We start from the raw sequence: 14,324 nt of genomic DNA on the forward strand, positions 1-14,324 counted from the left end.
CATGGGTGAGGTCGGATAGGTATGTTGGACTAGAGTCCGTCAGTGAAACGTAGCACAGAGAACAAATTTTGTGTTTGATTCTGGATCGAATGGATAGCCAATGTACGGAACAGAGCAGCGGGGAGGTGTGCTCTGATCGTGATACTCTAAGTATGATCTGAGCAGCTGTGTTTTGAACTTTTTGAAGTTTCTGGAGTAGATATTGCGATGAACCAGACAGAATTGAGTTACAATAGACTAGTCCTGAAAGTACTAATGAACACAAGTGTTTTAGTGGCATCAACTGAAAGATATTTGCGAATGGAGCTGATGCGTATTAGCTCAAGATATGCAGCCTTGCATATGTTCATGACGTGTTGGTGCAATGTGAATGTACTGTCCAGAGTAACACCTAGGTTTGTATGAATTTAATGTTGGTGTTGCTGATATTTATTGTTTGAGGTAAAGGATGTGAATGAGAAAGTCTTTGTGTTGTGATTAGAATAGCCTGATTTTTATCATCGTTCATCTGCAGCTTGTTATATGTCATCCATGATTTTAAATCAGAAATGCACCTCTTTATACCTTGGATGGTAGCATCAACATCAGTTGGGTGGCTAGATTTTGTATATTTGGGTGTCATCAGCGTACAATTGGTGAGACACTGGATGATGATCTATGACACCTGAGTGCGGCTGAGTGTATAGAATGAAGAGAACATGCCCAGGAACAGACCCTTGTGGAACAGCACAACATAGATCAACTGGGCTGTACTCTATTCCATTTGCAGGCACAATTTGTGTCCTGTTGGCCAAATAGGACCTGAACCACAGTAAGGCTGTTTCATGAATGCCAAATACATGCTGGAGACGGTGAAGTAATATATCATGGTCACATAATACATGTATTTATTTCACCATTGTTATACCGAAATGCAGTGGTTATATCTGCTGTGCCATGGCCAAGGACGATCTTTCACCTGCAGCAACAGTGCACCCATATTCTAAAGTGTGTCTCTATAACTATGAAACAAATAATGAAATTACATTGAGACTGGCCTCTCAATGCTGGGACGGATAGGGTAATGTTCGTATTAAGTTCGGTCAAACTTGTCAAGTAAAGCGGACAAGCATGCAAAATCATTGATGGTTTAGAATCTGTCTGTAGACATGCAGACATATATTTCAGTTAATTTTAGAGATTTTTGTAATTGTTGAGCATTATACTTCTTTTTTGTTCTTTCAAACTTTCAAACGCGCTGTATCAACATGTTTTGCAGCAAGAGTCACATAACTGTCTAACTGTTACAATTACCATGATCGATCACTGAAACGCTCAATCCAAACAATGTTGTAAATTTGTTGAATCTCAATATATTATTTTACAATATTTTGATTTCGCTTTCAAATACTAAACTAGATAACTTTCTTTCACATCGATGAGCAAATATAGTTTGTCATAACTTGAACAGAGTAATTATTAATTAAGTTTATTAAATATGAAATATCTATCCTCTGTACAGTCATGTATTATATCCACTGCAATGATATATATGCATTTTGACAATATTTCACGCCATCTGGAGCCACATTTTAATTTGGAAATCTATCGTAGTATCATTAGAGGCACTCACGGGTGGGCTTAGAGGAGGCTTAGTCATCTTACGACAAATATATATTTCGACTCCGCGATAGGTCTCATCAGCCGGTGATGTCATGATGAAACGTAAATGTTTCATAATCTCACATATATCCCCGCTATAGTTACCTTTGTATTCATTAAAATGCCTTTTTCAGTTTCTTTTTTTTCTTCTATTTTAGTAGTTTTTAATTGACTTTATATTAATGTTTTGTTTATTCCTAAAGCTTACAAATGCTTGCTAAATGACACAGCCTCTACTTAGCACATTCCAAAAGCATTATTTGTTATTTCAAGCGTATAAACGAGATTTATTGGCAGTGGGGCGATGAGATTCATCTCATCGTATCTGGCTTTATGAACATGGATACCACGATAATATTTAATGTGGTCAAAGGTTTATCGTCCTCAAGTAAATCTTTTATATTCACAGTGAAGAAAATGAATGCTGTCTAGTTTCATGTGTGACTAGCATCACTATAATGAATTTGACCCTTGCTGATAGTGATATCGCTTTTTATATTTAATTTTTAAACACTGACAATGTGATACCTCTAAGTAGAACATTTCCACAAAAAAAAAAACAATAGAAACGAACAACAAACAACCTATCTTACCGATTATTTTCTACGGGTAAGATTATAGTAGGTAAATCCTTTTATTTCAAATAAACATATCACCCAATTTCTAACATTTTTCAGCCTATTAAGAATGTTACTGTTTTTCAATCAATCTCTCCACAGATAAAGACTTATAGAAATAAGTGCTCGTTAAAGCTGAATGGATTGAAAACGTATTACTCGTATTAAGACATCGGTAGACATTCAAATAAACCCCCTGTGCAGAAGTATATTACAGTTTGGTTGGGCATACGTCAACCATTTGGAGGCGATTACATTATCATATTTGCAGTTATATTAACAATTGTTGATGAAATACCGGTACGATTCATGTTAATTTAGATACCTTTGGACATAAATGTAGTACCACTATTTTTCAAGGTGCATACTTATTACTGATAATTCGATACAACCATTTATATGCCTGCGGCAACCTCCATGCATTATACTACTCGAGATCACCCTTTGTCGTTGGTCTGTGTACATGCATTAGATGACTTCATGTTACAGTGCTATGCTATTGCAGGATACCACTTATTGAAAATGTTGTTACTTGAAAAATTTGAATATTTTTATTTCTTATCTAACAGTATCAAGTATCCACATATCTAATAATCAAAAAGACATTATATTCTCAAATATTTCCTGAACATACGCCAATCAGTGTATGTTAGATTTATCAAGCAATATTTCATTTTTCATTGGGATACTTTTGATGATATATAATTTTCATGTTACCTCATATAAGATATACGATTTCTATGAACAGGTTGAAAACCTTCCTGTGTGCATCTGGAGGCTGTACAGAAAGTATGTGGTCACAAACAATGAAAACAGGTAATATTCAAACTGTATTTTTTACAAATCAATAGTAATTGCTGATTTCTCTTTTCTCAGACTGGATATAACGGAATTGAAATTCCAGTAAGAATAAATAGTAGAAACCGCAGTTGAAAAAATTCATATAACATTTGACATGCACATGTATAACGATGCATTGGAAGACTTTTAAGCTAAATTAAGAGGTAATATCAATCTTGAGATGATAATTAATTTTTCCCTTCTTATGGGTGATTGTATTTTCAGTGATTATCACAGAACCATTGTAGATATATTATATTTTGGCTTGCCTAGCGTCTTACTTCTTTTCTTCAGAATATGACTATACTGTTGTAATAGCAGTAAGTGTGATGATCCTTCTCCTGATACCTTCGACAACTGGTATTGTGATCGTGCTTAGACGAAAGAGGATAGCGTGAGTATAAACTCTCCTTTGTAATTAGTTTTTTATATTTTAAACAAGTCATAATACTCTTATAAAATTCTAAGGAATCTTAATCGAAACTGTGAAGTAAATAAACTAATTGTGAAGCAATAAAAGGAATGACAATATAATGTACAAAGGTATCACCTGAGCGTCGAGCTCAATACGTACTGACATAAAAAAGTTTAGCATAAAATAGCCATCAACTTACAAGTTCAGAAACTTGACAGTAAATGCGATATGCTATTACTAAAATAATTGGGGTTCGTTGCATGCATATGTCTTGCCTGATTGAGACATTCTTAATGCATGGTTTTCTGTGGAGGTAGACATTATATTATCAAATATTTCCTGGCCATACGTCAATATATATGAGGGTGTGTGGGATTGTTTGATCTATAATATTATAACATGTAAACTGATAAAACATGCCCATAATAATATATTTATTAGCATGCCTCTTTAAAAGAAATTCAAAGACCGATTGCTGAATTGATTAAGCGAAACTATGAAATACTGAGCCAAATAGCGGCACGCACATTTAGGTATATTATGAGCCAGCAGCGTGAAAGTTTGCCAAAATATATTTAAAATATTTTTATGTACTTTTATGGTTTATGCTGCCTCTCACATTGCAGATGAATTTTCTAACCAAGCAGAAACACACACATGTTATTAGCAAAGAAGACGGTTTCTCACTATTCTGAATCAATATGTTGTCATCATGAATGTAATTTGCAGTTCAACGAGGCCTAAGTTTGTTATTTGTGAAGTAACACTTAACATGGAAGACTATATAGTAAATCGAACTTGTTCAAAATAGAATATTTGTATATTTCAGGTGCTTTAAAGAATCTAGCCCAGGAGATGAACGAGCACATACACTTGACAATGAATATGAGATGCTGAGACCAAAACAAAAAATACAACGGTAAAATTTTCAATGTAAATAAGAATCTGAAAAGACATGGAACAGCTTACATGCTTTCTAAAAATGATGGTTTATTCAATTTTTCGTTACGATTTCCTTAATTTAAATCTCTTAGGCTCCAGTGATATTTTTATTCAGTTTTTGTTCGTTTTCTTTATCTTGTCTCATTTTTCTGCTAATGATGTTTATAAAGACATTTTAAAATGATGCTGCATTACAAGTCCGTTTTCATTGATTTGGATATTACACGCTAGTGACACATAATGAACCGCCAATGAGTTAGACGTCTATTCCTTACTTCGCCGGATCTAGCTAATGGATTCAGATGTCGAAATTTCTGTAACATGATATTGCTTAGGACAGTGGTTCCCAAACCTCTTCAAACCACCGCCTCCTTGGTTATCATCAGCGCCTCCTACCTTATCCCATAAACGGCATTATTTAGCATTATCGCCCGCCCCCGTAATCCCACAGCTTGTTTAACCGTTTGTCTCCTTTAGACAGGTAGAGCCATCTCAGCGGTAGTTATTATATCAAGAACATTGTACCACGTTTAATGAATTCCCTCTGAACGCTTTTGGTAATGACACATACGGATAGACAGACGTACTGACGAATCAACACTGAGTATCACTCTAGGAGCCCATTTTAGATATGTGAATTATATATCTACAATTAATACCGCTATTAGTGATATGTTTACTACATTTTCTGATACTATTGTTATTATTTATATTCTACCACTAATACTTGAAATGAAATCATGTTCAAAGTTTATTCAGTCTTTCAGTATTTTGACACTGTACAAAACGTAAATGTTCTGTTACCTTTACTTTGGTCTTTAATGTATACATGTAACCAAAAACATGAACAATTTATTTGTCAAAATTTAAGCCATTCTACATAATAAAAAAAATCTTTGATCAATCAAAATCACTTGACTATTATTGCGATGTATTCTGATTCTCCCCCACTCTCAGAGGGTCTACGCGTTGTGAGTATTTTTTTATTCAGAAATGCATAACTTTATGCTGCATGAGCAATAATGTGGAATGTAGAAATTACAATAGATAGAAAGAGAGTCGTTCTTTTATCAGAATTGCAATATTTCAGATATCAAACATTTTCTTGTGGGGGGGGAGAGGTAGAATGCTGCAATAATGGTTAGACAAACACGTTATTATCTGAGTCGGCGAACTGTATGTCTTACACGCTGACGAGAATAATACCTATGTTTCAATATTATTAGAAATGCATCAAAAGTGGTTAAACGTATATGCACAAGAAATGACACAAAACAAAATAGTTCCTATCTCCAGATAAAGCATATATAGAAAGTTATACTATTGACAGTTCATGCCGGTAAGAGATGCAAAATAAAAAATAGACAGGAATTATTTTGTAGAGGAAACTCATGTAGATTTTTTTTTTAAATTTATATAATCAGACTTTCTAGCAAAAATACAATTATTGAAAAATTAAGCAAGAGTGAGTTAAAGTTCTTATCACAACGCTTTTAAACTTTTATATCACTTGACTCAGTTATATAGATGGCAGAAATTAGAAATAAGACCTTAAAGTGTACAAAGAATCAAAGCATAGGTAAAGAAAAAATAAATCAACGCCCAAGAGATTCGTTGAAATGAACTAATCCTCCCTCTTGGGGGATGCGTAACTGACATTAAAATAACCTAGGAACACGATACTCTTGCACCAAAATGGATCTGCCTTGACTTCAGATAATACTGATTAGTTATTGCATATCAGGTTCCTTACCTACTAATTCAAAAGATTACGGTGACGGTAATAAGATATGAATATAGCCTTTAATCATTATGAAAACAAAGTTATGAATTTTTAACGAAATAAAATATCTGGAGCAAGTTGTTTTGCGGTTGCATAAAGCTTTGCTATTACAGCAATTAATGGTAAAAATGCATCGTTTGTATTACCGTATCAGCAATGGTTAGTAGACCCTTCCAAATACAATTCAGTTAGATTCAGCATTATATTTTAAAACTTTCCCTACAATGCATTATAATAATTTTTATAGTCATCATGTAAAACAAATTAACAAATTCCTTACAGACCTATACAGTTGTCACAACTAAAGGAGCGTATTGATAGAATGCATGAAAATTACAACATGGGATTTACAGTTGAATTCAAGGCAAGTATTTATTTTGCTGTTTATAATGTGGCATATTTAGTTCTGTTCATATCAATTATAGCTGATGCTTTTGGATAATAAAGCAAATAGTACGTATTTAAAATACACTTATATGCTTTCGCTCCTGAAATTTATGTAATGTGAGAAATTTAGCACACGAACATTATAATTTATAAAGTTCCGAACTTTAAATATATTTATTTGTTTCAAACAAATTGGGGTAAAAGAATACCTCTGTCATAAAGTTTCGTCTTTAACAATATGCAACAGTTACTATTAATTCATCTATTCATTATTGTTCATGGCTTTTCAACAACTGTTAATATCAATATATCGGCTATAATAACAGCATTTTTCAATTGTCTTCAAATCTCAACATGATTACAATCTCGAAATCAACAAATTAAGCTTTATCCCGATGAAGAAAAAAATATACACATAAAACGCAAATTTTGTACGGGTTTTGGACCCATTTAATTTGATTCCTGTTAAATGCTTGCGTTTACTGTTATTACTATTATTATCATCATTATCATCATTATTATTATTATTATTATTATTATTTTTATCATCATCATCATCATCATCATCATCATCATCATCGTCATTATCATGTAGCTGGCATCCAAACAAATAAAATATATATCATCGGGACTTCAAGATTCAGATGACATGCTAAAACGTTCTGCTCAGATTTAGCAGTTATGTTTGGGGGACAAGAGGAGGAGCGTGCGGGGAATTAGTAATTGTTTATTTATGGGACGAATTCCGTTTAAAGATAAAATAATGGTTAACGTAAAGAACAGCAAATTAACAATTATTTCTCTTACGTATGAGATAATAGTAAATATTTCATAGGTATAACAAGAATAGATTGGCACATTGAAGAAGAACGTAGTTTATGATACCTGACTCCAACAACCCATATCAAAGCACTTGTATAAAAATTAAAAAGTTATTTTAATGCCATAGGCGTGAACTAAACAAAGAGTATTATGAGCATACTATACATACATGCAAACAAACGTCATATATAAATAGGTGAATAGCAGAAAGTGGTTACTTTTGTTTTCTCATTTCAACAATTTGTATGATATGTGTAACTTTATAACCTAAAGTAAATGTTATTAACATATTATGTACTGCTTGCGTATTAACACGGGTTTCCCTATATGTTATGTAACAAACATAATAGTTAACACCCAAAGTAAAGTAACTATGTGGTTTAACTGTTCGTGTTTCTTTTGAAAATACGTACATAATTTCTTGTATTTTACATTTTGTACAGGAACTCAAGGATATAGAACCAAGATATTTATCCAAAGTAACAGAGTCTCACCCTTGCAAATCCAAAAATCGAAACATCAACATTCTTGCATGTTAGTATTCTTTTATAACTTTGATGAAAATATAAATGAAATGAAAGCCATTTTTCTTGGTCATATTCCAGAAATGAAATGCCCACATAGATTTCAAAATATAATTCCCAAAAGATACCCAAATTAAATTACATTAAATTCTTTTTTATGCAGTCATTTGGTTCATGAAGATACAGTCAGCAATTTCTGGTTCCTATACCAGCTGTATCAAAATAGAATCAGTATCAATACATATGAAATGTGTATGCGGAATACAACTGAGGTAACAATGACATGCTTATAGATGCTCTAACGAGTACGACATTGGTCAACAGTCCATTAGTAAGCATGTTTGCTGTTGTAAGAGAATGCTCATAATTTCCTTAAATTTATGTTTTTTCAACACTGTACTTAATTGAATGTGGGATTTTGTCCTTGTTTTCTTCAGATGATCACTCTAGAGTTACATTGCTGCCTGTAGAACATGATGATGGTTCAGATTACATAAATGCTAATTACATAAAGGTAAGTACCGATATACATCGTCTTCATGCACAAACTAAAATACAAAGCACGGGAAAAAACAAAGGAAGCAGTCGTGCCCAAATCACCAAACCATAGAACGCATAATTAGATCACTCAGTATATAGTAATTAATGAAGGGTGTTGTGAACTTTTCAGTAGAGCAAACAAATAAGAGAAAAATTCTCTGTAGCACTACGATTGTGTACGATGCCCGATCTTTACGAAAAGACGTGGATCAGGGAGGAAGGGCGCCTCATACGCATGAATAGGTAAATACAAACCACAGCATTAGCGTATTGCAGACAATATCTAGGCCAAACTTCCAAATGCTAAAAGTGCACAGTTGCAGCAAAACATGACGAATATTGAAACACTTTAACGTAGAGACTAATGTTCTGTTGTAACATGATATGGAGTATATGAATCATTATTAAGAATTTTAAAGAGCTTTGTTAAACAAAAACACCTGTTTGTACCTACATATCAATTGTACAGCTCAACACCGGGCCTTTATATAACAAATTCTCTGTAAAACGGAGAAACTACTTAACAGAAAACCTTTACAGCTTATTCTAGTATTGTTATATTTGTACATGTTAAACACGCTTATGGTGTTGATTTATTAACTAGATCTGCTTAAGATGGATCAATGTTTCAATTGCCAGAGCTGTAATCATTAGCTTTAGGTCTTTTATCTACAATTATGTTACCAAAACCGCCTTTTTTGTTGTTGACTACTGTAAGGCTTGTTTTTCTGTTCAAACTTAGTATGCTATCTTTGTTCTCGACCTTTTATGAGCCATAAAAAAATTTAAATTTATTACATGGCATATGGGCTCTTGGTAGCCAAATGGTCTAATACACTTTTCGTTACCGACCACTGCAATCTCATCTTTCTACGCGTGGGTTCGACTATCGGGCTTGGTCAATCTGTGTCCACGAGAAAAGTTCCCAGTACCTTGTCGTTGATCGTGGGTTCTGCCAGGTTTGTTCCTGGTTCTTCCTCCACCAGCCATACTGGCTGCCATGTATGGCCTATTTTAAGACACAAATGGAATTAACACAGCACAAGAGCAGCAATAACATCTGCATAGCATGCCATATATTGTTTGAATATATAATTTAAATTTTACGGTACATACAATATGTCATATGCATTATCTACAAGGATAAAGCTTCATTCTTTTTCTTGTTTCATTGGCTGGCTTCTTTTTTTAAAGACGCAGGCAACAAGAAATGTTCTACACTTTTCCTTTTTCAAATGGGCTGAAACTGACTGTCCAAAGGACCCATCACCTCTTCTGGATTTTATTATGTTTTTAAGAACGCATGAGATGCTTAATTTCCATTCTCCTATAGTTGTGCATTGCAGGTACGCTGTTTGCAAATTTCAAATTATTTATAAAACAATATAATGTCTTAAAACATTGTAGCCTCCCAATATAGTACATTTCTCTTTAATATAATCTAAAAATGTCAATATATTCTTCATGATCTACATCTGTATTAACACCATTGCAATAACTAATTAATATATGCAATACATATCAGACATTACCAATATGCTCGCTGTCATTTGTCAAACATAAAACAATATTTGTACGTATTCGAAACACACACAAATGCATATATATATATATATATATATATATATATATATATATATATATATATATATATATATATATATATATATATATATATATATATATATATATATATATATATGGGTGGGGTAGGGTGTTTCAAAGAAATGAATTTAAGATAATTCGAAGTTGACAACATTTTACCAATGTATGCATTACAGACAATCACACATGTTCTTTTAAACTTTCTTCAAATGTTCGTTAACTTCTTTGTGTTTTGATATCTGCACAATAGCATGTATTAATGATACTAATCTGTTCTCACTGAAAGTATTCCTACTGTCGATGTTATAGTGACGGCGTGGGACGCACGGGTACCTTCATTGCAATTGACTACCTGATCAAGTACGTACAAGATCATGATGAGGTAGACATCTTTAATCTGGTGTACGAGATGAGGAACCAGCGCTGTAATATGGTGCAAACAGTGGTTAGTATGAGCCAGCATCAACAGTAGGATGGGCACATGTTTATTCAAAAAATACAAATGGTTTATGTGACCATAATATTTAACTTATTTTTATACTAGATATGTAACTGTCAAATACAGCTAGGCCACATTATTTATTTAAATTCTGCATTGACCTTTTATGAATTACTCAGATTTCAACAACTGTTTCCCTCTGTATAATGACAGTACAATATATTCATAGTGTAGAACACAGAATCACCTACATTATATGTTACATTTCAGTGTGTAAAACAGTTCGTGCACATTCGCTGAAGTCTTAACTATTTTGTATGCTTTTGTCCACTGATCTCGTTTATCAAATATAATTGCGATTAATACTTACCTACATCAAACATAATTAATATATGTATGTTATTTTATTATTTTCGTTTAGTATGGACCTTTATATTGTCTTAAATTTGAATTTTCTTCCCGGGTTGGGTGCCTTCTATAATAAAATGTATCTGTTTATATATATATATATATATATATATATATATATATATATATATATATATATATATATATATATATATATATATATATATATATGGATATATAGATAGACAAATGGATAAATGTATAGATCTGTGTGTGTGCTTTATTACCATTATTTAAGAATAAATAATTGAAAACATTCATGCTCAAATGGTCAGAGTCCATTTCATAATCAGTGTTTCAGTGTTGGTTAGTGCTAGTTGGATATAGATGACAGATCAAGCAAACAAGAGCTCTTTGCATTATAGCAATTGTTTTCCTTCAATAGTATATAAATTCTCAGTGGAATAATACTATAAGTTGCGTTAGAGCCAATCTTAGCATTTCATAATTAGAAGTACATTAATTACTATACTAAAGTATACACTTTACACTTTTGACTTTCAGGATGAATTTTTGTTAAACAGTTGGATGGTCAAATATGTAATTTGTTCCTGATTTAAAATTTATAGAATAATCTTCTCTCAACCATGAGCATTATAATCAACTTCTTAAGTAATACAATAGCAATACATGTAATGTTATTCAAACTGTCCGTCTTGTAAAAATAGTATTGATGCGTAGGGTACGAAATATACCTAGATTTGTAACTTCAATTATGTATACCACCCAGACTAAAAGTATTTATATTAGAAGTCAGCTGTAACTGATGACAGGAAAATTGCACAGATATATATCTCTATCGGCATTATTTGTTGTTCATTCCATTGTATTGCTAATGGCGTAATTCACCGTAAGATATTGTGATTATTTTTTATATTCACAGGACCAGTATATTTACATACATGACAGCATCCTAAAATTCATCACAGATACTAAACACTGTGAACGGAAGAAAACCGAATGTGAGTACACGTGGAAATTTCCAAACTATTTTATACAGATAGGAATGGAGTAAAGGGGATGGAATTGATGCATCCAAGATTACGCAGTACATCAAACATAAATTGTACTGTAGCAATCCACGTATTGTGTTTTATATTTGAGTTAAGGAAACGAGTATTAATCCATAGTTTTACTTAAATTAAACTTCAAGTATTACTAAAAATACTCTCTGATTGCGAAATGTTCAGTTTAGTGAAATAACTTCCTTAACTTAATAGTTAAATATTAACATTTAATTTTCATTGTTTTGCCAGCTACACTATGACAACTATATAGACGAATTGACACATAATACATTCTGCATATTTAAAACATTGATTAATGTTTTACTGACAGCAATTTATCGGAATCATCCAAATGAGGACGACAGAATGTACGAAAATACGGCATTCATCCAGACTTAGACCTGTGTCTATTAAGGAATTCTTCACTCCATGCGTTCCTGAATGTCGCTGCTGCAGAAGACACCGCACTTTTAATAGTCTAAAGCAGATCTTAGCTAAATGGTGATGTAAACTGGAGTTGTATATTTCTGTAAACAGATATATGAATATATATTTCTATAAACTTATTTTCATAGCAATGTTAAGACAAAGGCCGTTAAAATGTGACATAATACTGTAGAGATAATATTTATTTATAAATTTATTATTGCAACAGAGAAATTGTATCTTAATATATTCGTTTTAAGACATTTCGATGCAAATTTGAAATAATGTAATATTCTCCGAATATCTGACTATGTGAGTTCAAAGCAATCCAAAATATGAATGCTGGTATAGATGACTTCAAATTCATGCTCTTTGTTCATTTTTCGGGAACACATACATTTGTGATTATAATTGAAAATGCCTATATAAAAGAAGGGTTGTCACAATTGAAATACTTTTTCTCATACATTTGAAACCTTTGTAATTAACATTTCGTTTCCATTGCAGATCAATGTTGTATATTTCTAAATAGTTGATTATCAATGGGTCTGTTTTAATAATCTGCTGACTGATTTACCGGGGAGGGTGAATGGAGGGTAGCAAAGAGGTGAGATGTATTGGTTCTATGCTAAGGTGACCCGCTAGAGTTCCATATTACCATGCTAGATGTGTAGCAACGATATGACAGTCCACTATTTATTGGTCTTGGAAAACCGCCCCTTAAAAAGAAATTGAATTATAAGACCTCACGCTCAGGCACTCTTTTTCAGGCAACTTAAGTGAATTTGATTGTCATTCAAGTAATGATATTTTCCTTCTTTTCGCAATTCAGAATCGATCAGACCTAGAAACCAAGAAGAGTATGAAACAAGATTCTAAACGTAACGTTTTATTTTAATTTTATGCAATATGAAAACTGTTGCAAACGTATGTTTAGCGTTATATTCAATGCTAATAATGTTATGTTTTGTGGAAGAAATTATATGAGAGCGAATAACATACATTGGCTTGGAGATTACGCGTTACATGGTTAGATACGCAACCATCTTTCTGTATTGCTCTAAAGCATGGAAGCATAAACGGAAATCTGTGATCTTTCAGACATATTAAAGATCATTGTTCTATTCTAAGAACAATATATTTGACTTTACTGAAGATAGGATATCCTAGTATGTGCAACAAGGTAAAATGCAATTTGTAATGTCTAAATGTATAAGTTCTTCTGTAGGGAAACCACAGAGTATTGGCTCTTGATTAGAATACACGCCTTTTTTCCTTTACCGTTCTGACACTGTAAACAACCTTTTAAATGCTTATTGTGCAACTTTATTTCCTTTTCGGACCATTTGTCAACTAATGTTTTCTTCACTGCAGGACACTTTCTTTTCATATAAAGTTCATATTATTAGGGTTTCAAATTTACCGAGCTGTCTATCATATTATATTTCATATTATGTAGTCTTCTGTTATTACTAAAAGTGTATGCACTAATGCATGCACATTGTTGTCACTACAAAGGTACTAATTATTTGTTTCTTATGCCAAGGTGGAATGACGGTAGCATGGTTGATGCAATGTATCTGTCATATTCATGTTAGTTATGTGGTTAGTTCGTCCATAATTAGTGAATTTTATTTCACGCGCTTCATTTATCAACTGCAATATTAGTTCTCATATGAGGTGAGTAATATCTATTTCAGCTCATGGTGTATGATGTTAATAGTTCAAAGGTTGAAATGTTAGGTAGTTTCTTAATATAATAAAAGTATCTGAAAATGTATAGTTATATAACGAAAATAATATTATCAGTCGTTCTTCACTGCTGGATTACGTCGTATAGTCATCATTAATCATTAAAACTATTTGTAAATAATCCATGAAAGTACCAGTTGCAAGCAGCTATTCTACATTACGGACAAATTACTGGA

At 32.5% G+C, this 14,324-nt stretch overlaps 2 protein-coding genes across 2 annotated transcripts; both read left to right on the forward strand.

Annotated features, from left to right (window-relative positions):
- The first annotated feature begins 2,972 nt into the window (after positions 1 to 2,972).
- Positions 2,973 to 6,680, forward strand: LOC149772927 (uncharacterized). The gene is made up of 4 exons (XM_089947095.1): positions 2,973 to 3,074; positions 3,393 to 3,492; positions 4,343 to 4,432; positions 6,521 to 6,680. Exons 1-4 carry the CDS (start codon positions 2,999 to 3,001, stop codon positions 6,678 to 6,680), a joined length of 426 nt encoding a protein of 141 aa, XP_089803221.1. The 5' UTR covers positions 2,973 to 2,998.
- Positions 6,681 to 9,711: 3,031 nt separating this feature from the next.
- Positions 9,712 to 12,520, forward strand: LOC149772928 (receptor-type tyrosine-protein phosphatase epsilon-like). The gene is made up of 4 exons (XM_089947087.1): positions 9,712 to 9,857; positions 10,426 to 10,561; positions 11,847 to 11,925; positions 12,302 to 12,520. Exons 1-4 carry the CDS (start codon positions 9,799 to 9,801, stop codon positions 12,367 to 12,369), a joined length of 342 nt encoding a protein of 113 aa, XP_089803213.1. The 5' UTR covers positions 9,712 to 9,798; the 3' UTR covers positions 12,370 to 12,520.
- The last annotated feature ends 1,804 nt before the right edge of the window (positions 12,521 to 14,324 follow it).

This window comes from Sinohyriopsis cumingii, unplaced genomic scaffold (assembly GCF_028554795.1).
Source record: "Sinohyriopsis cumingii isolate HCF-2022 unplaced genomic scaffold, ASM2855479v2 utg000972l, whole genome shotgun sequence".
NCBI classification, from domain to species: domain Eukaryota; kingdom Metazoa; phylum Mollusca; class Bivalvia; order Unionida; family Unionidae; genus Sinohyriopsis; species Sinohyriopsis cumingii.